General features: G+C 65.5%; 2 protein-coding genes across 12 annotated transcripts in view; one reads left to right on the forward strand and one right to left on the reverse strand.

Moving 5' to 3' along the window:
• Positions 1-7309, forward strand: part of LOC100298420 (maestro heat-like repeat family member 5) — a 60592-nt gene extending 53283 nt beyond the window's left edge. For 3 of the 5 annotated variants that reach the window (XM_059874401.1, XM_025002001.2, XM_059874404.1), the window contains 9 exons: positions 784-924; positions 1363-1477; positions 2149-2292; positions 3237-3413; positions 4360-4515; positions 5061-5183; positions 5282-5384; positions 5705-5779; positions 6013-7309. In XM_059874401.1, the coding sequence (XP_059730384.1) occupies positions 784-924; positions 1363-1477; positions 2149-2292; positions 3237-3413; positions 4360-4515; positions 5061-5183; positions 5282-5384; positions 5705-5779; positions 6013-6110 (1132 nt within the window). In that variant the 3' untranslated portion in view covers positions 6111-7309. The remainder of the gene's footprint in view (positions 1-783; positions 925-1362; positions 1478-2148; positions 2293-3236; positions 3414-4359; positions 4516-5060; positions 5184-5281; positions 5385-5704; positions 5780-6012) is intronic. The other 2 variants (XM_059874402.1, XM_059874403.1) reach the window with 2 other exon arrangements.
• A 1224-nt stretch (positions 7310-8533) lies between these two features.
• The window catches only part of PTP4A3 (protein tyrosine phosphatase 4A3), a 32297-nt gene continuing 15646 nt past the window's right edge, over positions 8534-25184 (reverse strand). For 2 of the 7 annotated variants that reach the window (XM_025001398.2, XM_015474328.2), the window contains exons 2-6: positions 15604-16541; positions 12733-12825; positions 11451-11581; positions 10839-10913; positions 8534-9166 (exon numbers count right to left, since the gene is read on the reverse strand). In XM_025001398.2, the coding sequence (XP_024857166.1) occupies positions 9049-9166; positions 10839-10913; positions 11451-11581; positions 12733-12825; positions 15604-15708 (522 nt within the window). In that variant the 5' untranslated portion in view covers positions 15709-16541 and the 3' untranslated portion in view covers positions 8534-9048. 7 annotated transcript variants of the gene reach the window in all.

Below are 25184 nucleotides of genomic sequence, written 5' to 3' on the forward strand. Positions count from 1 at the left end.
AGGTCAGGGGGAGCCACCAGGCGCGGGTGGCTGGGCGGGGAGACAGACAGAGAACTATTCCTGGGCCCTCGGCCCTGCGGGGCCTGGGGCAGCCCTGGGCCTGTGGCTCGGCAGCACCGCGCAGGCGTGGAGCCCGGAGCCTGGCTGGACTCTGCTTCTGCGGGCCCTGGCCGGGCTGTGTGAGCAGGACAGGGCCCCCGGGCAGCACAGTCCCTGACCCACAGGCGGTCTCACCCTGCTGCAGTCTGGCACACTGTCTAGAGCCCACACAAACACGCCGCCAGCGGAACCCGGTTTCCTGCATCTTCAGGGTCCCAGCACTCTCTGGGCTCCCGTAATGCCACACCCCCAGCTGCCCTCCCACCCCGTCCACTCCCCCTGCATTCTCAGTCCCACATCCAAATAGCACAGTCTGTCAAGGCTCAGTCAGACCCCCTCCACCCTGCAACTTGGGGAATCACTGGTCCCCTGGTATCTCTACTTCTCTCTCAAGCCCTGTCCTCTCAGCCTCAGCCCTGAAAAGCCAGCTGCAGGCATCTCCCACTGACCATGCGCCTAGCCTATCTGGAGCTTCCCCCTGGAACCACCCCCATCCCAGGACAGCCCCTACCCATCCTACACCCCAACATTTCTGCTGAAGGAGGGCAGGAGCAAGCTGCCCCAGGGAGGCTTGGTGCTGCCAGGCCCGGAGCAGGGACGGAAGCCAGGAGGCACCTTTCCACCCAGGGCAGGTGGGCACTCTCCCCGGGGCCGAGGCTGCCCAGTGACCCCTCTGCTCCCCAGCAGCACGTCACTGGAGGCGCTGAAAAGCCTGCTGTCCACCACCAGGCACTGGCAGGACTTCGCCTACATGGAGCTGCAGGGCGCCTGGGACCTCTTTGCCACCATCCATACCTACCCACAGGGCGTGGGCCTCCTCGCCAGGTAGGGGCGGGGTGGGGCCAGGGGAAGGGGCCCGTCCTGGGTCAGCCCCGCCCAGGAGGCTGGGCTACGGACTGCAGCGACCCCCAGGACCTGCCATGAGCACAGCCCCAAGGACTCACACGTGTGCACACAGGGTGCCAGGGTACGGATGGCGCGGCTCACTGGCACACCCTGGGAGCCTAGAATGCAGACCTCTTGCCTGACGCCTAGCCCCCGTCTTGGCCGGAGGCTCCTAGGGGACCAGGGCCAGGTCCACTCCTCTGTTCATCCCACGCTTGGCCCACGCCAGTGGGTGCAGAAGGAGCAGGAGAAGGTCAGACAGAGGCATGCCCACTCCGCTCAGCAACGCTTCTGGCCACCGGGCCCCTGGGTGGGTGGTGGCAGGAGGGTGGCCAGGGGCTGTGCCCACGAGCCTGCCCGCCTTCACCCTGCACCCAGGGCCATGGTGCAGAACCAGTGCAGGCAGATCAAGGCGCTGACCTTCCAGCTGCTGCCCAACCTGCAGAGCCGGGAGGAGCGGGAGCGGAAGGCGGCCATCATCATCTTCACGGAGGTGGGGGCCTGCACCCTGTCTCCAGCTGAACCCACCAGGACCTCCCTTGACCAACAGATTCCTCACACCCCGCCTTCCCACTCCCAGCTCCTCGGGGCCCATGGTCGGGGGCTCCTGGTTTAGGCCCCTCTCCACCTGCATCCTGGGGGACCGTCTCTCTCCTCCCCAGCCCTGATGTCTTGGGGTCTCACCCCTGGAACGGTGAAGCTGAGAGGGCAATGGCTGGAGCCAGACAGGCACTGGGTATACCGGGCCCTGGGGCTGAGAGCTGGGCCATGGCCAGACAGGTGGGGGCCTTTGTCATTTCCACAATGGACAGAGCCTGGTGTGACTCCACACACCACCCCTGTAGTGAATCTGGCTCTCCCTCCATGGGGCTGGGTCTCCAGGTGCCCTATGAGCCAGGCTGCATTGAGTATGTTGTTCCCAGCTTCGCTGTGTGACCTCAGACAAGGCCCTTTCCCCCTCTGGGCCCGTTTCCCCAGCTATGCACTGAAGGATTGAAGCAGCTTGGCACTGGGTTTCAAACACTCATTAACCAAGATACCCAGAGAGGGGCAGGTCAGCCACCCTCCCCGAGCCCCAGCCCTGGTCCTAGAGTCCAGATCCCACAGACACAGGCCCCCTACGAGAGGCTGTCAGGCCTGACCCGCCTGCCCGGGGGCTCCCAGTTCCTCTACAGCCCCACCCTGCTGGAGGTGCTCCCCAAAGAGGCCGCCCTGTCCGTGCTGGTGCGAAGCCTCAGGGACCCCAGCCCCGAGATCCGCGTGCTGAGCCTACAGGGCCTAGGGAACATTCTTTTCCACCCGGAGAAGGTAAGCGGGTGCGGGAGCGGTGATAGACGCCCCGGAGAGCGGCCGGGTGCACAGGGCTTTTGTGTCGTTGCCGTTAGAAATCTGCCCCGCTGGTCCAGTCGGTGGTCGGACCTGCATCCCAGCACCCAGGTGGTGCTCAGAGAGGGTTTGTGCTGTTAAGTGACTCACTGGCTGAAAACAGATCTAATATTGTAGAACCAGACAGAGTTTAGGAACCCAATGAAGCTGCCGAAAACTTGTTTGAAAGTTGCAAAACCAGCCTAGCTTGCACAAGGAGTCCCTGATAAGGTCTTTGATGGTAGAAACTGTTCATTTGCTGACATGTCACTTCCTGACAGTTCATCCAGACAGTTCACACTGCACCCAAGAGGAGCAGAAAGAACTTGTGGAAAAGGAACTTAGCTTTTCCTTTTTAAAGTAATGTAAAGCTGGGAAATGGTCATTGCCACTTAGAAGGTCTGGGGTCACCACTGGTGCACCCACCTCCCTGCGACATGAGATGCCAGAGACTTCAGTGGCACCCACCCAACCAAATTTGTCTTGTCTAGCCCCCAAGACCCCTCTGACCCCTGGGGAAGCCAGGAATAGGGGCAAAGGCAGGGTCAGGCGGAGGAAGGGAAAGTTGGTCTCCAGGACTTGGCGGGGGGCCCTCTGGCCAGAAAGGGGACAGACAGGAAGGCCCTGGCAGCTGACTGACATGGGTTAGTGCTCCCCTGACCCCAGGAGGACCGCAGGGTCTCAGAGAGAGGAACCCTGTCCCGTCTGTCCACAACTCCCGGGGGACAGACCAGGGCTAGGAGCACGTCTCCCTGGACGGCAGAGCCAGGGCGAGATGGAGTGGGGTGGGTACAGCGTGGGTGCCCAGGCATGGATGGGGGTCTGGAAAGGGGCTGCAGAGGGAGCCAGCCCCGGCTCACATGGCCCACCGGCACCCGCCCCCACAGGGAAGCCTGCTCCGCGGACAGCTGCCGCCCTTCCTCAACGGCTTCTTCCAGAGCAGCGGGCAGGTGCTGGTGCGCGTCATGGGCACCGTGTCGGATGTGCTACACCGTCTGGGCGCACACAGCACGGAGGCCCAGGGCCTCAGCATTGCCATCAACACCCGCTCCTTCTTCGATGACGTGAGTGCACCCAGGAGGGGCGGGCACCCCATCTCGTGGCCCTCCAGCGCCTCCCCTGGCTCCCTTCCTCGAAGGCCGCTGTCCCACTGGGGCAGGGAGGTGGAGGGGCAGGGCAGCTCCCTGGGTGTGTGGCGTTGTGTGGCACAGGTGGGCTGGCCAGGGGCTGCCGCTGGCACTCGCCCTGCACCTTCAGCTGAATGCCAACCTTCATCTCAGCCCCATGCGTCCCCACCCTCCTGACTCATGAGCCCCTGTGGATAACAGATTCTCCTTCAGGGCAAGTCAGAGGGATAAGCCTGCCCTCCCAAGTCAGCATCCGTGACACCTGGGTTGTCAGGATGCAACCACAGGCATGAGAGAGGAATGAGTGTAGGTCCCTGAGGATGGCTGTGACCCTCCCCAGGAGCTGGCGGAGGTGGGAAGCACAGCCCTGCCCCGAGAGGTGTGTGAGGGGGGAGGTGCAGCCCTGCCCAGAGCCCTGTCTGAGGGGGGAAGCCGAGTCCTGCCCCAGAGCCCTGGCTGAGGGGGGAGGCTGAGTCCTTCCAAGAGCCCTGTCTGAGGGGGAGGTGCAGCCCTGCCCTGAGCCCTGTCTGAGGCGGGAGGCCGAGTCCTGCCCAGAGCCCTGTCTGAGGGGGAGGTGCATCCCTGCCCCAGAGCCCTGTCTGAGGGGGGAGGCCGAGTTCTGCCCAGAGCCCTGTCTGAGGGGGGAGGCTGAGTCCTTCCAAGAGCCCTGTCTGAGGGGGGAGGCCGAGTCCTGCCTCAGAGCCCTGTCTGAGGGGGAGGTGCATCCCTGCCCCAGAGCCTGTCTGAGGGGGGAGGCTGAGGTCTGTTCCTGGAGTCTGGAGCCCCGATGAAGGAGTCCTGCTGAGGGTACTGGGCCCCACGTCCCGCCTGAGTGGAGGGTCCCAAGGAGGGTCTGGCTGGGCTCCAAGCCTCTGTCTTGCAGGAGCGGGACGGGGTCCGGGCAGCGGCCGTGGCACTGTTCGGGGACCTGGTGGCGTCGGTGGCAGGCCGGCAGCTGGGCGGGCTGCGAGCCCAGGTGCACCAGAGCATGCTGCCCCTGCTCCTGCGCCTGAAGGACCCCTGCCCCGCCGTCGTCACGGTCAGTGCCTGCGCCGCGCCTTCGCCTTGGCGGGGCTGGGGCCCCACGGCGGGCAGGGTGCTGCTGAGAGCCAGGGACACCCCCTGGGCCGCGGGGCCAGCCCCTCCCTGGGTTCCTGCTCCTCCCTGTGTGCACACACATGTCCATGTGTGGCTGTGCATCTGTGGTCAGGACACCGTCTGTCCTGCTCACTGCTGTGTCTCCAGCGCCAGGCATGTCCTCGGGTGCAGGTGGTTCATTGAACTTGAAATATGGGCTGAGCCCTGCGTGTGCCAGCCAGTGCCCCGCACCAGGCCATTAAGAATTGCTCAGCCTTCCTGCAGCTCCCGGCCACTGGGGGGATAAACAAGCAGCCAGTTTCCAAGCGGATAGGGACTGAACACTACCTTCAGTCCAGCGGGGCCGTGGTGCTGGCCAGGGAGGCGAGTGGGCTCAGGGTGCAGCCTGAAGGCAGCGGGAAGGAGCCGGGGAGCCCAGGAGGGCCGCGCCCGCTGCAGCTTCCTCAGAGCCACCGCCCACGCCCGGCCCTCCCTGCCGTCCCGCAGCAGGCCAAGTTCGCCTTCTACCGCTGCTCCGTGCTGCTCCGGTGGCGGCTGCAGCACACCCTCTTCTGCACGCTGGCCTGGGAGAAGGGCCTCAGCGCCCGCCACTTCCTCTGGAACTGCCTGGTGAGGGCCCGCAGCGGGGAGGGGACGGGAGGCTGGCCGCCAGGTCCCTGGGGCCGGCCAGCTCTGGCCCCAGTGAGTGACAGAGACGTGCTCCCCAGATGAGCCACAGCCAGGAGGAGTTTGGCATCCACTTGGCGCAGGCCCTCAGCTACCTGCACAGCCGCCATGACCACATCAAGACCTGGGCGGCACTCTTCATAGGTGAGCAGGGCGGGGGGCCGGGCTCAGGGACCCCCAGGCCTGCCCTGCCTGAGCACCCTGACCCTCACCCTCACCCGTTCCTCCACTGCAGCTGGAACGTGGGTTCCGCTGGCAAGCGAGGAGAGGGGCAACTGAGGGGGTCTCAGGGGTTCAGTTCTTTGGGCCGGGCCCTTCTGTGTTCTGGCCCTGTCTTTCCAGCGGTCCCTCACACAGGAGAACTCCCTTCCCTATGCCAGGGAGGGGGAGAGGGAGAGAGGGAAGAGGGGAGAGGTTCAGCAGCCCCCTCCCACTAGCCGGCATGCTCCTTGTCTGTCACACAGGTTATACCATCTGCTACCACCCCCGGGCCGTGTCCCAGATGGTCAGTGACGTGGACACAAAGCTGCTGTTCTGCAGTAAGGGATCATCCTTACTCCATCCACCCCTATCCATGTCAGCAGGGAGCACGGGCCCCCAAACACAGCGGGCAGGGTAGGGAAAGGGAGTGCCCAGGCCTGGAAGGCCGAGGAGGTGGGGTCTGGGTGCCCAACTGCCCCCACCCCATGTGGGAAGGAGGGTGCTACTCCACCAGGGCTGTGGGCAGACGGGGCGTGGAGGGTACCTCTGATTCGTCCCTCCTTTCCTGGAGCTTTTGAGGATCTCAAAAAGAGCCCCGAACCCAGCGTCCGAGACTTCGCCAGCAGGCAGGCCTCCTTCCTTCAGAAGATGACAGCCAGACCGCGGTGACCTCCAGCTGTCATCCGCCCCGCCCCCCCGTCCCCCTCCCCCGTGCCCACCACACGGCGCAGCCCTGCCCTGTCTGCACAGAGCTTGGCTACATGACATTTTTCCATTTGAAAGAAAGATCTAGATTCAACAAAGAAGCGTCACACCTCTGCGCTCCCTGCCCACCATCCCATGGGCCCCCCGGAGACACTGGCAGGCCAGGGGGTGGGCACAGACGGTGTGTCCCCCAGAGACAAACTGTGAAGTCTGGGCAGGGACTCCCACTGTGGCCACCAGGTGGCTTCCCGGTGACTGGAGCCCAAACCACGGCCCGCCGATGTCCTGGGTGCTGAGTGGGCACTCCCAAGGCACCCATGACCCTGGGGGCTCACAGCTGAGTGGAGTCACCCACCATGGCGACCCCGCAGGCTTCAGTCTGTCTCCGGCTTAGAGCTCCGTGGTCACTGGGAGGCTGACGGTGGGGAAGAGGTCCCTTGGCTGGTCTCCCTCTGCCCAGGGGACTCGAAGTCACCCTCCATCCCCGTCTCTAGCCTCCTGAGCCCCGTCAGGGCTGGCACCTGGGGTTGGCAGCAGAACCGGCCTGGCTCAGTCAGATCTTCCGGGTGGGCTTGGCCCACCCTGAATGACTGAGGTGAGGGTCTCAACACTCTGAGCCTCAGCTGTCCCATCTGTAAAATGGGTAGTAAAACCTTCCTCCAAGACCCCTTGGAAGGTTGAGTCCAGAAGAGGTCCCCAGACTCCGAGGGAGCCCCTGAAGACCCACCTGAGCTTCGGCGGGTCTTTCCCCTCCCAGCCTTGGTTTTTCCACTTGCGCAATGGTGGGGGTGGCCCCTTCCCTCGCCTGAGAGAGCCTCCCTGCTAGAGTCCTCCCTAGGGTCTCCCCCAGCTGGCCACTCTCCAGCAGGAGGTCCAGCCCCGCCCAGCCTACCCCCTGCCTTTCCCCCCACGCGCCCTCCCAGGTCCTCCCGACGTGGCCCAGGCAGAGCTTCTACCCAGAGAGCTCTCCCCACATCCCCTGCCTTGGGACCGCCACGTGACCTGGCCCTCGAGGGCCTGCCAAACAAGGCCCCCCACCCCTCGTCAGGCTGTCCCACCATTCCCCATAGACTGTGAGCCCCTCGGGACAGGCCTGGGGTTGCACCCAGGAGGCCCCACAACTTGGATGGTGGGTTGAAAAAAATACAGCAACTGCAGACTCACTGGTGTTGTTCAATATGACCGGGGAGAGGAGTAAAAGACCCTGGGCAGAGCTGGGCCCCTGCCCGCCCGTCTGCGAGTCTCTGAATGGCACCACTTGAGGAGGGGCTCTGGGTGGGTTTGGCTTTTCACAGCTCCCCATTTTGTCCACAGGCCCCTGTGGATGCCCTCCACCCCACTTCTGCTACAACCCCTGGGTGGGAAGAGGGTCCCCTGAGCCCAGCTCGGCGGGGGGGGTGCCATCTCCCCTTAAAGGGAGGCTTTCCTGGTTCCCCACAGTGGGCAGTGAGCAGTGGGGCCTCCTGCACGTCCCCCTGCCCCACCCCAGTTCATCCTGCCCCTGGGAAGTCTGGTCTTAGTAAAAGCCTGGAGCTGGGTAGGCCTGGGCCCCAGAGGCTTCTGCAGCCAATGGTGACTGGATAAACCCCCAGGGGGAACCGAGACAGGTGAAGCCTGAAGTTGAGGGAGCACAGGCCTTGCCAGCAGAGTGGAAGGCTCTAGACCCGGGCACACAAGAGGTGCCCCACTAACCAGCAGCAACAGTTGACTGCCAGGCTGGCCACAGCAGGCCAGGGGCGGGAGACAGAGCCTGAGACCTGGTGGGTGGGCCACCATCCCACCCGGGAAGGTGCGGCCAACCTGCCCCAGGGAGGGGCTGGCCCCCAGCTCTGCGAGAGCAGAACTGCTCACGGAGCAGGGCAACATCTGTGCCCTCCAGCAGGCCCAGCCCCCAACACACTCTGACCTTTCACCCCAGGAACCCCGGGGTCACCCTCCACCCCTCCAGCTTCCCCTCCCCGCTCCGGGGTGAGGAGTCGGCGTGTCCCTCCACCCCAAGCCCAGTGGGCACCATCACCCCCTCCCTTCTCTGGGCTTCTAAGACTGAAGTCAGGACACTTAGTAGGGGGCAGGATGAGGAAGCCACCCCGCCGGACACATGGCCCAGAATAATTACCAAGTGACCCATCCTGTCCCGCACGGGGGCAATGCCAGTGACCCGGCCCCCAACACAGCAACAGGGCAACTGGGCAGAGCCCACTCGGGCCTCAGCCCCTGATGTGTTTGATCTGGGACGGCCCCACCCTGAGGCAGGGAGTGCAGGGACCCAGCGTGGACGCCAGGGGGCGGCCAAGCACAGCCGGCAGGAGGGGACGCGCCCCGCAGCATCCCTGGGTCCCGCCAGCCCCCCAAGGCCGCCCACACCCCGTTCTCCAGGCACACACAGCCACAGGGTCTGGTTTTATTGCCTTCGAGTGTCCAGAACACCTGACTGCCCCAGACCCAATAATTTAAGGTGCCAAGAACAGGTCAGGGTGAGGGGCCACAGACAAGGGGCTGGGCCCAGTGGTTAAAAAATACACCAGCCCCCAAACAAACCGGCCAGGAAGGAGAGCTGCCCGGAGGCGGTGTGGGCAGGGCATTAACAGGACAGCCAGGGACATAGGGCAGGGAGATTGGGGGGGGATTAAGCCTCAGAGGGACAGTGAGGGCTCAGGGCACAGAGAGACAGACACGCGGGCAAAGACAAAAGGAAGGCTGGACCAGACAGCGGTGCACGCACATGCACACGTGTGCATGCACACACACACACACCTGCTGGGTGGACAGAGGGAGGGAGCAGAGACAGAAGACACCCGCGAGGGGTGTGGGTGCAGGTGTGCTGGGGGGCTGGGAGCAAGGGGCAGAGGGCGGCCCGTGGCGGGAGCCCTGCTGAGCCCACGCCGGGTGCCCAGGGCCTGAGCTACATGATGCAGCACTTGGTCTTGTGCGCGTGGGGGTCCTTGAACCGCAGTCTCTGCTTCGGCCGGTATTTTTCCAGGTAGGTGAGCTGTTTGCTGTTGATGGCTCCGCGCCGCTTCCTGGGCAGACGGGACCGGGGTGGGGGTCAGGCAGGACCCAGGCTCGGCCGCCCACCCTGCCCCAGAGCTGCAGGCCCCAGAGGCGAGAGGGGCTGGAGTGGGTCCCCGTGACCCACAGAGTCCTCCCACCTCTGGGCCTTTGCCCGGGCTGTTCCTCCGCCAGAATCACTGTCACTGCAGCCACCGCCGCTGACCTTCAGGTCACCTGGCTATCGCTCCTCCAGGCTGACCGCCTCACCTCCCCAACCCCAAGGTCCCCACCCTCCAAGGCCCGCGTGTTTACCTGGGTACCACCCCCCACCCCCCGAAAGCAGAGCCCATGGGGATTGGAGCCTGGCATGCCGGCTGGCTGGGAGGGAGAGGAGAGGAGACAGGAGGTGGTCCTCAGGTGCCTGGGTGTGGGGGTACCTAGCACTGCCCACCAGGCACTTCCAGAGGTCCCCACCGCCCGAGACCTCGGACGTGGCTGTGGACTGGCACTGGTCAATGATGCGTGGGCCGGGGAGGAGCAAGCCTGTGCTGCTCTGAGTCACCAGGTTGGGCCCAGCCCCCAGTCACAGGCCTGGAACTAGGGAACCGCAGGCTCAGGTACGTGGGGCAGAGGTGACGGTGAAGGCCTGGCCCTTACCCTGGGGCCGCCTCAGATCTGTGCCAAGGCACAGAGCTGCACACAGGCTCACGGAGAGAAACCGTGTGCCTGGTGTGTGTGCGCACGTGCCAGGGTCCTGAGGAGGCCAGAGCTCCTGCGGGCACACGCAGGGCTGGCCGCCTGACTGGTAAACAAGCCTGCCTCTGGGAGAAAGAGATGGCTGTGCCCTGGGAACTGTCGTCGGGGGAGCAGCACAAGAAGACACCCAGGCACGGACGGTGCACGAGTCTCCCACATACACACTCACAATGGGTGGGCTGGGGGAGGGCTCAGGTCTTCCGTGCCCACCCCACTGTCCCTGCTGCCACCCCGGGACCCTGCTCCACCAGGGCTCCTTTCCTGGGGGCAGCAGCAGACAGGAGCCCCCTCCCCCCAAGGAGAGGAGGTTGGGAGACCCCCATGGGGGCTGAGAATGGGGCGCAGAGGGCCCAGGGGCCAGGGCTTCAGAAGGGCAGTCCTGAAAGATCCTGGGGTGTCGGCTGTCCCGGGGGGGTTGGGGCAGCTGGGGCAGGTGGCACGGGGGGGCTCCTTTCACTGCTGGGCTGGGTTGGATGGCTTCTGGGGGTTCCTCCTCTCCCAAGAGCTGAAGGGAGTGACACCCCACGTCAGGAGTGCTGGAGGCTTAAAGAGGTGTCTGCCCCAGCTCCCTGTGTCAAAGATGGGTTTGGACCGGCCTGTTACTCAGCACCGCAGGGCCAGTGCGGACTGATGCACCCCAGGCTGAAGGAGCCATGGGCCCCAGAGAGGGGACCAGCCAGGCACTGCGTGTAGCCTCTCCTCACTCTCTGCTCCCAGTCTGGGGAGCAGACCACACACAGGGACCCGTCCTCAGTCGGGGCTAGGCAGCCTGAGGGGTACGCTGGTACCACAGGAGGCTGCCCTGAACTGGGGAAGGCCTCAGAGGATGGCACGGGGCCAGGGGTCAGGAGTGCCTCCTGGCGGGGCCCTGGGCCCCTGCGGGGTAGGGAGGGAAGGATAAGGAACCCCTGCACCCACCAGCGCCCTTCCCCACCAGCCACTCACTGTCGGATGAACTGGATGGCGTCCTCATACTTCATCCCGCTCTCGATGAGGGCCAGCGCCACGAGGACGGGAGCCCTGGGCGGACGGCAGGGCCAGGTCACCCAGGCCCGGGCACCCATGCCCTCCCCGACGCCTTCCCCCTCGGGGCCTGGGGCGGCCCAGGCTTCCCCAGTGGCGCTCCCGCCCCATGGAGGGCACAGGCTCCGCCTGCGCCTGCTGTGTGGCCCCAGGTGGGCAAGGCCACCTCTGTGCCTCAGGCTCCTCATGTATAAATGTGTAAGTGGGAGAGCTGAAGGAGGGAGAGCAAAGTGCTGGGCTCGGGTCTGCCCGTGGATGAGAGCTTGACTCTCGGTTACGAACCACATTCACAATTCCCATGACTAGCTGGCAGGTGTGGGGTCTTTGTGTCTGGGGAGGGGCAGGGCTGTCAGCTCCTTCCCGCACAAAGTCCCGGCCACAGCAGCGGGGAGCAGGGTCAGACTTTGGGAAGAACTTCCGCCCCCCAACCCCCAGAAGGAAGTCACATGATGTGGGCTCAGCACCCACGCCTGACGGCAAGCCAGGCCAAGAGGTCCCCAAGTTCAAGCCAGCTGCCCTGCCCCACTGGCTCACCGCCCCAGGCCAGCCACGCAGTGCACAGCCACGCAGCTGCCGGGGTCATCACAGAACTTGTTCTTCAGCAGGCTCAGCCAGTCCTCCACCACTTTGCCGGGCGGGGGTGCCCCATCATCAAACGGCCAGTCCTGCAGGAGGCAGCAGCCCGTGAGGAACCCCAACTTGAAGGTGGGGTGAGAGCTGGGGCCCAGGCCAGCCTGCCCATGGGCGCTTTGACAAGCAAGGAGGATATCGGGAGCCCCCCGAGAGTGACGGTCGGGGCACAGGCCCCAGAGAGCGCCCCCCCCTGCAAGGCTCCTCCCATCGTCTCCTCCAGGAAGCCTTCCCAGAACACGCTGCTCTTTTTGGGGGGCAGCCCCGGGAGCCCTTCTCCCCTCTCGTCAGTCCACGCTGTGGTTCTGAACTCACCCAGCCTGAGCCATTCTGGGCCCACAGACCCAAGAGGCCTGGTCCATGAACGTGGCTGACACAGGCCTGTCTATGTCCCCAGCCCCCAGCACAGCGGCACAGAGCAGGCCAGCCCGAGGCTGGAGACAGCGCACTTCCCACAGAGCACATTCACGCGGGGCAGAGGGGCTGCCCCAGAATCAGCACTGCTTGGCACCAGGGGTGCATCCATGTGTCCACCGAGGCCAGGCACCCAGGCATCTGATCCTGTTCCCAGACTCCAGATTCAGCACCCCTGGAGGGGCCCTGGAGGACAAGGGTCTGCCTGGCAACTGTGTGTCTAACCCAAAGCCCTTCCTGCCGCAGGGGAGGCGTGGGAAAGCGCTGACCCCTGTGCTCCGGGCTACTTTACAGCGTTCACCTGGAGCCCTTCAGGCACCCCGCTCTAGACAGGAGGACCCTGGGTCATTCAGCGGGGAAGGGGCAGGCCTGTCCATCCCAAGGCTCCGGCGCCTCTCACCACCTTCGTCACCGTCACCTGGCTCGGGGGCCTCCCCACAGGGCAGGTACCACATGGCCCATCCCACGGGGCCTGCTGCCTGGACGCCGGTCCCCACTACCAGGGACCAAGGAAACCGCCCAAGGGTCCCTCCCCACAGCCTCGGGAGAGCCTCCCCAGGGACCCGCCAGGTGCACCCAGCCCACCCCCCGGGAGGCGCCCGCTGCCTGGCGACAAGGACCAGACGCCCAGCGCGGTGAGACAGCGCCGACGCTCTAGAGATGCAGCCTGCGCACAGACACTGCGGGGCAGCCGGGCGCACAGCAAGGCCACACACACCTGCCTCCCCGCCCGGGCCCAGCCACCCCCCACGCCGCCGCACGCAGCCCTCACCACAACCGTGATGCCGTCCTTCTCCAGCGGGGCCTTGTCGTAGGTCACCTCACACACGCGCACCACGGTGGTGGCCCCGTACTTCTTCAGGTCCTGGCAGGGAGGGAGGAGGGAGAGGCGGCTGGGTGGGGGACCCCACGGCCCTCAACGGGACACAAAGGTGGGGCCCAGCGTGAATCGCCAGCGGCTCAGGGACCTGCAGGGGTGGGACAGCTCTTCCTGATGCTTCTGGGGCGAGTGTCCCTGGGCTCACCCCGTGGCAGGCAGAGTGACCCACCCACCCGCATCACCACTGAAGCGACACAGCTGGGAGCCCAACTTCCAGCACGATCTCCCTCCTCTCGGATGCTTGGGACCCCAGAGCACGCCAGCAACTTCCAGACCAAGCTCCCGGGTCCCCAGGCAGGGCAAGGACACCAGAGCCCACACGTGAGCCCCCATGTGGTCCTGCTCTGAGCAGCCCTCCCAGCCCAGGCTGCAGGGACAGGTCCACCCAGGGGCAGAGCCAGACCCCGCACGGGGGCCTTCAAGGTCTCAGGGGAGGGGCACCTCGGGGCGGGGAGGGTGGGCACCTGCCCAGAGGGCGCCCAGGAGGGAGCCAAGCCCCATACACCAGTGGGGAAGCCCCAAGCTACCCGGGGAAAGGTCAAGGCAGTTCACAGCCAGCGCAGGGATATTTATACGCCGGGGTGGGGGCGTTCTGCTGCATGGGGTCCACGTGCACCCACCCCCACCTGCTCCCGGCAGCTATTTTAGGAGCAGTGAGGAATCAGTCGCTGGACCTTGCTCATCATGCGACAGGGACACTGGACACAGAGAGGAGAGCACAGAGCTATTCTGAGAATGCAGGGAGCAGGGGGCGGGGCAGGGGCAGGGGCAGGGGTGGGGCAGGGGCGGGGCATGGGCGAGGCAGGAGCAGTGCAGGGGGCGGAGCAGGGCTCTGAGCCAAAGGGGCACCAAAGATTCCTCTGGGCCTGCAGCCGAGGGTGCTGCCCCCCAGACCAGGCTGGGTCCAGACCTCATGACAGAATGAGTGCTGACACCTGTCCCACTCTGAGCCCTGACCCCGGTCACACACTGAGCCCTGACCCTAGTCCCACTCTGACCCTGAGCCTGGTCCCACTGTGAGCCCTGAGCCTGGTCCCACACTGAGCCCTGACCCTGGTCCCATTCTGAGCCCTGAGCCTGGTCTCACTCTGAGCCCTGACCCTGGTCCCACACTGGGCCCTAAGCCTGGTTCCACACTGACCCCTGACCCTGGTCACACTCTGGGCCCTGACCCTGTTCCCACACTGACCCCTGACCCTGGTCCCACACTGGGCCCTGACCCTGGTCCCACACTGGGCCCTGACCCTGGTCCCACACTGACCCCTGACCCTGGTCCCACACTGGGCCCTGACCCTGGTCCCACATTGACCCCTGACCCTGGTCCCACATTGACCCCTGACCCTGGTCACACTCTGGGCCCTGACCCTGGTCCCACACTGGGCCCTGACCCTGGTCCCACATTGACCCCTGACCCTGGTCACACTCTGGGCCCTGACCCTGGTCCCACACTGGGCCCTGACCCTGGTCCCACATTGAACCCTGACCCTGGTCCCACACTGGGCCCTGACCCTGGTCCCACATTGACCCCTGACCCTGGTCCCACACTGGGCCCTGACCCTGGTCCCACATTGACCCCTGACCCTGGTCCCACTCTGGGCCCTGACCCTGGCCCCACACTGGGCCCTGACCCTGGTCACACTCTGAGCCCTGACCCTGGTCACACTCTGGGCCCTGTCACACCCTGAGCCCTGACCCTGGTCACACTCTGAGCCCTGACCCTGGTCACACTCTGGGCCCTGTCACACCCTGAGCCCTGACACTGGTCCCACTCTGAACCCTGACCCTGGTCACACACTAAGCCCTGACCCTGGTCACACTCTGACTCCTGACACTGGTCACACTCTGAGCCCTGACCCCAATCATGGGCCATGAAGGGGGACAGCCCTCCTCCACAGGGTCCCCTGTGGACTCAATGTCTAGAGTCCAGGTCTCCCGGCGGCAGGGTGCTCACTGCCTCCCTCCATAGTCTAGCGTCTACACAGCTGCTGAAGTCCTCCTGTGTCCGGGCCCCTGTTCAACCATAAGGAGCACTCAGAGGGGCTTATATCTTGTTGCAGAGGGAATGGCTGGAGGTCTGAGATCACAAAAGGCGCAGCACACAGTCACAGGCTCTGTAAACAGCAAGGAGCACTGCAGAGGCCAGTCTCCTCCAGGAGCCCCGCGGAGAACGGCAGGCTCTGCAAACATTTGGTTCCGTCTGCCGGGGCCACGAGCAGCAGACAGTTCAACAGCTGGCTCTCGGGGTACAGTGGTCACTCTCTCCTATGACTGGCTTGGACTGCTGCCCAGCCCTTCCTCACACAGATACCTGTGCTGAGAGCTCCCAGCCGGGTTCCAACCCAAGGAGTCCCTGGAGCCCATGGGCTTCCCGCAGCCTGGGCTGGCTGTGGAGCTGGCCTTCATGCCCTGTCCCCGCTCTGCTTTCTCCAGGCTGTTTAAGCAGCCGGTCCTCTCCTGGGGGGACCACCACCCCCCTCTCCTCCTGCTCAGCCTCTGTACAGAGGCCAGATGGCCATCAAAGGGCTCGGGACCGCACCAGACACAGGGACGTCTTGAGGAAGCGAGACCTGTCTCACCTCCTACCTCCGCACCTGTCTCTGCTCATGCGGCACGGGTCCCACTGCCCACCCCACTGACCCCCACAGCCCTCAGACCCCAGCCCCACACACACCCTCGTGTGCCACTCCCAGGGGGCCTGTCATCCCAAGCTCTCCTCTCACTCGCAGGCCCCCAGCCTGGCCATGAGGCGTGCCGGATGCTCACCTCGATGAAGCTGCTGAGGGTGGCATTGGTGGGGTTGTGCGTGATGAGGAAGCGCATGTTCTTGTAGCTGACCTCCACAGGGGCCGGCCGGTTCATCCGCGCCATGGCTGCTGCCCGCAGATGGGGCTGGGGATGTGAACGCAATAAGGGCCCACCACCCCCCAGAACCCGAGGGGCACGAGATCCCTGTGCTTGTCCAAGAGAAAGAAAATGCTTAAAAAAAAAAAAAAAACCTGCCCCCCAGACCCCGCACAAATATTGTGCAAATACTTGGGTGGGGGGAGGATGCTGCCCGGATCACGGGTGGATGATTAAAAAAAGAAAACCCAACACTTTACAACACAGAAAGAACAAAAGAGCCCCCAGAAGTAAAACGGGCCGAGTCCAAGCTCCTGCCTCTCAGGGCTGGAGGATTACTAGGGCGCAAAAGCAGAAATAAAAACCACCAAAAACCTCAGCAAAAAAAACTTTAAAAAGCCCAAAGTGAATCCGGCTGCCGAAGCTGTGGCCAGCGTTGCGCCTGTCGCCGGGGACACCCCCCTCGGCATCGGTGGACGGCTAGAGGGCCACTCTGCTCCAAGGCCCCAGACGCCAAGGATTTAAAGGCAGAACGAACTTGAAACTGAACCAACGGGGCCGCCGTGGGGTGGGGATGGCAGGCAGCGGCCGCAGGCGGACAGTGGGCGGCAGTGACGCGGGGCCTCCGTCACGTTACCCCATTGGGGTACGGCAAGTCCTGGAACGGGGCGGGGGGCTCAGGCCGCAGAGCCAGCCCCGGGCCAGGTGGCGGGGGCCATGAGCGGGCGAGGGCAATGGTGAGGCCGGAGGCGCGGGGGCCTCAGCAGCGGGCGCGGTGCGGATGCTGGGCGCGGCAGTACTCAGGGCTGCCCCCCGAGGGCCTCTCCATAAATCCCAGGCTGGTCAGCGGCAGGCAGCGTCTGGGGAGCGGGGAGAAGGCAATGAAAAGGGGTCCCGGCCCGTGCCCCTCCCTCACCGGGCCTCGGTTTCCCCCTCAGGGAAACCACGAGTGTGCTGAACCCCGACACACAATTTCAAGGCATTTGTGATGACAGAGCCACCCCTCGAAGCCCGGGCCCCTCCACAACGCCCCGCCCCTGCCATCAGACGGTCAGCTCCCTCCTCCGTGGAATTCTGGCCTCTGCGGAGTCTCTGAGCCCAGATCACTCTGGAGCACCCCCCGTCCTCGGGGGAAGGGGCTCCGGCACAGAGGCCACGGTGACAGAGCACAGTGGGGGGTGGTGGCGGCGTGGCAGCACCCCCCACAGACACGAGCCACCTCACACGTCTCTCAAGGGCTCCCCCATGGAAACCGGAGGCTCTGGTCAGCCTCTGCCCCAGGCCACTGTCCACCACTCACCCACAGGGCTGACCACACGATGGAAGCAAACAAGCCACTGCCCCCCAGGAGCTCAAAGAAGCAGGGACAGCCCACAGGAGCCCGCAGGCCGGGGCCGGCCGCCAGGTGCTTGCCAAGGTGGTGACCACACAGGTGCCGGGACTGGGGTCTCACCATGACAGGGCCTCAAGGAGGCGCATGGCCGGGCCCCAGAGATGGCCGCCAAGCACCTCCAGGCCCCCTGTCTCTCCCCCTCAGCAGACCCCTCCAGCCACTGGGCTCAGCCCGGCCCCGCTGTCAGAATCCACACCTGCTTACCGGGCAGGTCCTTCATCCACCCAACCAACACCTCTTACCTCTGCCCCACCCAGCACCCCCTTCCCCAGCTGCCCACCAGGCCGGCTGGGCCCCTGGAGCCTCAGCCAGGGTGCAGACCGGGCCTGCAGCTGGGACCCAGACACAGTGGGGTGGGGGCAGCGGGCGGCTCCACAGATGCTCCAGGCTCACACTCTGCCCCGCCCGGTTCAGGAAGGTTACGTGGGGGTCCCCAGGGAGGAGGTCAAAGGCAGGAAGAAGGGACCGCGCACCATCCCAGAGCGCGCTTCCACTCCGAGTGTAGGCGAGGAAAGAGCCAGCCGCCAGGCGCCCTGAACAGCACGTGAGAACCTGCCCTCCTGGGGCTGCGGGAGGTCCCCGGGCATGCCTGTTTACAGAGGGAAGGGAGGGAAGGGGCCCTGGGAAGCCATAGGACGACAGGCCTCTCCCGAGGGCCCAACCCGCCACCTCCCAACCTTCTGGACACCTGGGGAGACCCTGTGGGCAAGGGCAGACGGCCTGGCTCTCCTGCCAGCGTCCCTGGAGAGCCACCCCACAGTCCTACCCATGTGAAACCTGTCACCTGCAGGCAGGGGCCCAGGGTCAGGCTGGCTGGGGGCAGGGGTCAGGGCCCTAGATGGAATGGGGTCAGGGTCTGGGCTGAGGCTGGACCAAGATCACGGCCCAGCTGGGCTGGGGTCTTGCCAGACACCCGACTTGTCTCCTCAACGTCTAGGGCCCCACCCCCAGGTGAGAGGGAAACAGTGAAAGCCCCCTTGCTGCCCCCAGGCTGTCCCACCAGGCTCAACCAGGCCTGCGGCCTCCCCCTGTGGCAGAGCCCCTCTTCCTAACCATACCACCCCCACTGTGAGGTCACCGAGCAGGCCCCCAGGCAGGGCTGAGCCAAGTCCACCAGCCGGTACCCCTCACACCCACCCTCACCTCCACCCCGGGACACAGGAGCCCTCCTGGAAGCACGAGGCCCCTCCCTCTGCCTTCCCACCACCAGCCCCACACGGCTGTCCTGGGGCCCCAGCTGCCCAGCACGAGGCTCTGAGCTCTCTGCTATGTCCCTGACAGTCCTCCCTTCCAGACCCATTAGGAGAGGGCCCCGCCTGGCCCCTGTTCACAGACAAGTAAACAGGCCAGGGCGGGCTGGGGGACCTTCCAGGGCCCTGAGCAGGCCAGGCCCGGGAAGAGCTCCCCATGGGAGTTCCCAGCCTCAAGTTCCAGTGGCACAGCTGACCGAGGAGCTGGAGTTTGACTCCAAAGGGCTTCCAGAGTGCCAGCCTCCGTGGACCCGGGACCCTGTCTGACATGGGGGAAGGCTGCAGGGCCAGGGTTCATTGGGGTCCCAGGAGAGCTAAGCGGGGGGTGTGTGGGAGCACCGTGCGCAGGATCGGGCTGGGAGGGCGCGGGTGGGGCAGTGGGCGGCGACCCCCTGTCCCACAGCACGCACCGTAGGGTGGGTGCGGGAGGGGCTCGTTCTGAGGGCACGGCTTCCTCCCCGGGGCGGGGCTGGGGTCCTCCCGGCACGCCCCCCGCCCTCGCGCCCCGGCTCACCGGCGGGCAAGCGTCCTGCCGCTGCCTCCATTCGCGTGGGGCCGGGCAGGGCCGGGGCGCGGCGGCCGAGACTCAGTGCGCGGGGCGCGCCGGCCTCCCCGCGGACGCCCGGCGGCCGGGCTGCGGGGGGGCTATTTATAGCGCCCGGGCATCACGTGGGCGTCGTGGCCGTGACCAGCGGGCGACCCTGCTGGTAGTGACTCCCACACCTGCCGCCTAAATATAACCACAGGCCAGCCCGCACGCCGGGGCAAACAAAGAGGGCCGGGCCGGGAGAGGAAGCGCCGGCGGAGGAAGGGGAAACGCAAGGGCGGGGGCGCTGCCCGCGCACCCCGCCTTCCTCCCGCCGTGCCCTGAACCCTCCAGCGGCTCCCCCAGCAGGGAGCCGGCGCTGCCCCAGGTCCGGAGGAGCTCAGCTGGAGCCGGGGCCCTGGCGGGGACCTCGGTGCAGGTCCGGATGGCGAGCTACGGAAAGGAGGGTGCCTCGTGGCCCGGGTGGGCTCCAGAAGCTGACGCCCACAGGATGAAGGATGGTGACCGACACCTGGTCTGGCCCTGCTCAGAGCCCTGCCCAGCTCTCCAGCCTCAAACCCCAGGACCTCTCTACTTCCTGAGCACCTACTGTGTGACCGACCGTGCTGTCCCTCACTGAACCCTCGACACACCCCTGGGGGTGCTGCCATCACTCCCTCCCCCCCAACCCCCCAGTATGCAGGTGGGGAAACTGAGGCAGGGGGACACTCGAGGAGGCAGTCATCACCTAGGGAGGGTCTCCACCTCCCGCTCATCCTCCAGTGCTCAGTGCACATGTCCCCTCCCCAGGAGGCACTCTGTGATGGGAAACCCTCCCCTGGGCCCAGGCCTGAACCCCCAGCAGGGTGCTGGCTTCACCTCCCGGAAGCACCAGCTCAGGAGTACACGCGCTCCCCAGACTGTGAGCCCCGAGAGCGCGCAGCCGGGCACCACAGGCAACCATGTACCTGCCCCGGCCAGCCTGGGGGCCCACAGAAGGGGGTGGAGCAGGGTGGGTAGAGCCCCCAGCACACAGGGTCCCCAGAGGCCCTGCCTCGCTGGGAACCCGGCTCTGAGCCCAGCTCCCAGCCAGCCAGCCTGGCCCCTGCAATCATCGGTCAGTGCCGCAGGGGCGGGGTGGGAGGAACTGGCCGGGGGCCCAGCCCAGAGCAGGGCCGGGTCCCAGGCTCTCCCCACACACATACCCAGAGTGTCAGCCAGGCCCGGGAACCCGCGCTCCCCCACCCCTGCCAGGCGAGCAGGCAGAGGCGAGGAGAGGACAGCCGTGTCCAGGGCAGAAAGGCCGACCAGAGCCCCGCCCCAGCCAAGCCAGGTCCCTGCCACCAGCTCAGGAGCCCCAGGGCAAGGGCTCCTCCACCCAGAACCAAGGTGGGCTTGGCCCAGGACACCCATCCAGTGCTCTTAGGGCCCAGCTTCCAGCAGCCTCTTCCTAAAGGCCAGCTCTGGGCACTCAGGGCCCCACCAGTCTCGCACCTGGATGACTTCCTGAGAGCTTGTCCCCTCAGACACCGTGCTGGATGCTGCATGCCATGAGCAAAGCCCATCAGCCACACTCTATTAATAAAATAGCAGCTCAGAGGGGTCGAGGGACTTCACCTGAGTCACACCGCCGACAAGCAGAAGAACCAAAGTTGGGCTGAGTTTTGCTGACCCCCGGAGACCCTGACTCTCTGGAGAGAGGACCCCTGGGCAAGCTGCTCTCATGCCACGCCACACTGCATCCCCATCCATACAAGCTGAGGGGTCCCATCAGCTTTGTGGACCTACACCCAGGACCCAGAGCCCACCAGACTGCTGAGCCCGCAAACCAGCACCCCTGTCCCCCCCTCACTGGGGGCACCCGCTCTGGCCAGGCCTGGGGGGCACCTGCTGGCCTGGCACCATCCCAAGCCCTTCGGAGAAATCTATTTTTATCAGGGCAGGAGCCGTTCCTGGAATCCTCCCAGACAATCCCAAGTCTACTAGCTGCCTGGGGGAGGGGAGGGGACCCAACAGGCCGAGCCCACGCCCACCCCCGGGGAATCTCCCCAGAGCCCCCCACTCCTGCGCCCACAGCACCGAGGGTCCAGCCCCCTCACTGACCAAGTTCGGCCACCTGCCCTCCCTGCAGCCACAAACCCTTCAGAGCAGTTTCCCCACCCCCCAGGGAACGTGTGTCCGGAAGGAGGGGCTCAACTCCACCCACCTCCTCCGCACAGGACCTGGCACCAGGAGGCCCCCCACTTGTTGTGGAAGGAACAAATGACCCAACGTCCTGGGCAGAGCTCCAGATCTGGGCACCATCCAGAAACCATCACGGGATCGCAGCCCCTGAAGTCCAGAGGAACCTCAGAGGTCACCCACGCCAGCTCATCACCAGCTTGCACACCTCTGGTGACGGGGGGCTCGCTGCTCTTTGGCGGCACCTTCCACGCTGGGCAGCTCCCCGAGTTATGCGTCCGCCCCTTCTAGGGCCTCCTGGATGGGGCCCAGCAGGAGGCACCCTGCAGAGCAGAATAAGCCAGCACAGCAGGCGCTGTGGAGGGCAGAATTGGAGGATCGGGTGGTCAGGGAAGGCTTCCTGGAAGAACTGGCCGGGGTGGGCGACAGGCAAGCTCACCATCAGGGCTCGACCAGCTGCCCCGACTCCGTGCGGCCTGGGGCTGTCACTTGCTCTCTCTGGAGCTTGAGACCTCCTCTGTAAGTGGTGACACTGCCAGGAGGGGAAGCCACTTTCCAGTGGTGCCAGCTCCAAGCCGGTCAAGAGGCGCCCAGGCTCTGACCTGGAAGCAGAGCTGTTAGGAGCAGGCTTGAGTTTCCACCCGGGGAAGGCACCTGTTCTCTGCCAGGATCTGGGGATGAGAAGAGGGCTGCAAACACAGTGCCCCCAGACGCTGCACAGGGCTGCCCTCACCACACCGGGTTTAACGGTGCCTCCGGGGCGTGGTGCAAGCTTGTCAACCCAAGTGGCCGGCACCCACATGCCATCAGCCTCCAGCATGGCCCAGGCAGGCCACAGCACCACTGTGGACTCAGGAGCAGGTGGGTGGGTGTGGGTGAGGCTGCTGGGCCCCAGCCTGGCCGTCACCAGTGGTGGGCACAGAGCAGGCAGCCAGGTGACTCAGACCAGGCACCTCGGGTCTTCTGAACCCCGTGGCCACCCCGAGTCCACCAGGCCCACCCAAAGCCTCCCTGGTCTCAATGGCACCACCGGGCAGGCACCCAGGTGAGGGGTTTGGCCTCCCCACAGCCAGGCTCCCGGGGCCCTGGCCCTCCCCACCTTGGCCTCAGCTGGCCTGGCCTCACCATGCGGGGCCTGGAGCCTCCCCTGAAGGGCCCAGCGCGAGAGGAGAGGGCAGGGGACGGACAGAGGGCCGACCTGCCCACGGGGTCTGGGGTTGAGCCTGACGCTGTCTGGGACCACCTGCCCCTGGGGGCCCCAGCTCCTCATCAGATAAAGGTATGACAAGCCCTGCCCGGCCGGGTCGAGGGCCCGTGGGCACTAATGGCTGGAAAACGGGGCCTCTGTGGCCAGCAGCCGGCAGCTCCGACGAGGGGACAGGGCAGCAGGGAAGCAGGACTGCCAGGAGCCCTGCAGGAGTCACCTCTGCCCACCACGGCACCGGCCTCCACTGGAGCCAGCCCCGTCTCCCGTGTGCTGGTCAGCTCTTCCTGCGGGGGCTCACGGCGGGGGCACGTGCAGGGTCAGTGGCGCGTGTAAGGGGCGGCTCCAGCTGCCCAGGCAGGCTGCCTGTGCCGCCACATGGTGACACGCTGGCCGCAGCTCATCCCGGTGGCCCGCACGCAGGGGACTGCAGCCCGGGGCTGCCTGCCTCTGCCTGAAGCCCTACTGTTCGCCTGCCACTGACCAGGACCCCCTCCCCCACCTGAGGCCTCAGCCCTGGCTCTGAGCCCAGTCTGGCCCCCGGGTCCTGCCTGCAGCCTCCCCTGCTCCCACCCTGGACCTCAGGACTCCTCCAAGAGGGACAGGGGAGCCAGCATCCGTTCATTCATTCATTCACCCAAGTCACAAACGTTCACTGAGCATCTCCCTCCACTGCCGGGTGCTAGGCTGAGCTTGGGGGACACAAGGAAGAAGTCACCAGTAGATGCAAAAAGCCTGCCCTGCCCTCTCCTGCCCCACCCCCGCCCCGATGGGGCGTCTGGCCACCCCTCTGCACCCCAACCCCCACCCTGAGAAACCACCTCCCAGACTGCCCAGCACAGGTGGGCTGGATAATACGGTGGCTGCCCAGAGGGGCTGGGAGTGCCCCCCTAACCCCGTGCAGCTGGCATTACTGAGCCTGGGGTCACCGCAAAGAGACCTCACTCCCCCAGTGCCTGTTTCCCAGGCTGTCACCTGCAGGGTTAGAATGTGGCATTTTCACAGTGCCACCTGTCACTGGGCTACCAGGTCCCACTTGGACCACACCGGCCAACGGCCCAGCCGCCCCTCCCCTGGCTTCCCCCAGGGGAGCACCACCCCTCTGCAACTGCCCCCTTGCCTCCGGGGGTGGACACTGGGGGGGGTCAAAAGTGAGCAAACCTCCACGACCCCAGGTGGGGTGGGGGTCGGTGGCAGGACATACAACCAGGTAATAGACTGAGTTAGAAAGAACACTGGTCGGGGGGTGAGGGGGTAGACACAAGGTCTCTCAGGACGTGGCCTTTGGGCAGAGACTCAGGACGCACGTGCACTGCACAGATCCCCGAGAGGGGTCACATCAGACCCCCTTGAGCCCCGCGAGAACAGCATGCCCGGTCTAGCACTGCTTGCCAGTCCAGGACCTGCCCACCACCACCATCGCCATCGCCTTCACCCTACACACGCCCCACCTGAGGTGGAAGACTGAGTGCCCCGTTCCACATGGAGGCCAGACGGAGACGCAGAGCAGAGCTGTCTGAGACCCGGGTTCCTTCTCTTCGCCCCAGTGAGTCTTGGGAACCTCACAGCTGGGAGCCCGGGCCCGGGGGCGTGCTAACACAGACGAGGCCTTCAGTGCAGCCGCAACAGTGGCCCAGCAGCAAGCATCAGCGTCAGCAGCTCCGCGTCCTCAACTCAGAGCCCAGCAGCTCTCAGGCTCAACACAGTTAGCACCAACCCCTCAGGGGGTTATTAAAACCCAAGGTAATAAGGGCTGACAGTCTAAGCTGCCACCCGTTAACAGTAAACATTAACGATGGTAGTTACCGCTTGTTGAGAACCTGCTTTCTGAGGAAGCCCTAAGATAGCTGGAGTCAAAGGCCAGGAGGTCCTCACTTCCGGGCTGGGGGTTCCTCCTCCCTGATCCATTTGGTACAAGGGGGCTGGATGAGGCCCAGCTGGTCACTGTGAGGCTGAGACCAAATCCGCATTAACGGCCACACCAACCACGGTGGGTGCACGCGGGTCAGGCTGTCGCCAGCCCCAGAGCACCCCCTAGGGCACCTGCTGACCGGGTGACCCCAGACAGCCCCCTTCACCCCGGCTGGCAAGGACTGCCACCTCCTTTCACTCGCCAGCATGGTGACACGTGACCAACCACGTGGCCACTGTGTCGTGACCCTCGTCTAACAAGAAAGGACATGGGTGCAGGGGGTCTTGGTCACTACCCAAGGGGCAGAAGAACCAGGCTGTACACCACCCCCCGGCAGCTGGCCCTGGGGCCTTGCTCTGCACCGTGACCCTGTCCCTCTGCCGACTGTGTGACCAGCAGTCCCGCTCACCCTCACCCTGTACCACTGAGACAGGGGTGCCACGCCCCAGAGGCCCAGGGCGCACAGCAACATCACAGAGCCTGGAAGGACAAGGCCCCCTTGCCCCATTGGACGGAGGAAACCACTGAGGCTCCCCGCTGAGCCACAAGCATGAGCAGGAAGGCCTGGGGATCCCGGGGGCCCTGTGCTCTCTTGGGCTCTGCCCCCACAGTGCCCACATCCCAGTCTCCACCCACCTGAGCCTGCCGGGAGCCCCAGACACTCACTCGCTGTCCCGCACGTCCTGAGTCCTGGAGCCCTGCAGAGGCCGCGCCCCCAGCCCAGCTTTATCCCCGGCCTGGCCTCCCGCCCTCCCCACGTCAAAGGCCCTGGGACCGCCCGCCAGCCCAGGAGGCGGGGGCTCAGGCAGGGGCAGCCCGGGAAGGATCCGGGCTCCCAGGGCAGTCCCGGCGGCCAAGCAGGGAGGCGGGGTGGGCCAGGACACAAGTCAGAGTTCACGGCGGGCACCCCGGTCTCGGGAAGAGGGCAGGAGAGCCCCTCCCCTGTGGGCCAGGCTCTGGGGCCCACTGGGGCCAGGACAGTCCCCAGGGCCCTGTAACTGCCGGCAGGCAGAGCTGAAGGAGACAGGCGGGGCAGG

Source organism: Bos taurus, chromosome 14 (genome assembly GCF_002263795.3).
Source record: "Bos taurus isolate L1 Dominette 01449 registration number 42190680 breed Hereford chromosome 14, ARS-UCD2.0, whole genome shotgun sequence".
Lineage (NCBI taxonomy): Eukaryota > Metazoa > Chordata > Mammalia > Artiodactyla > Bovidae > Bos > Bos taurus.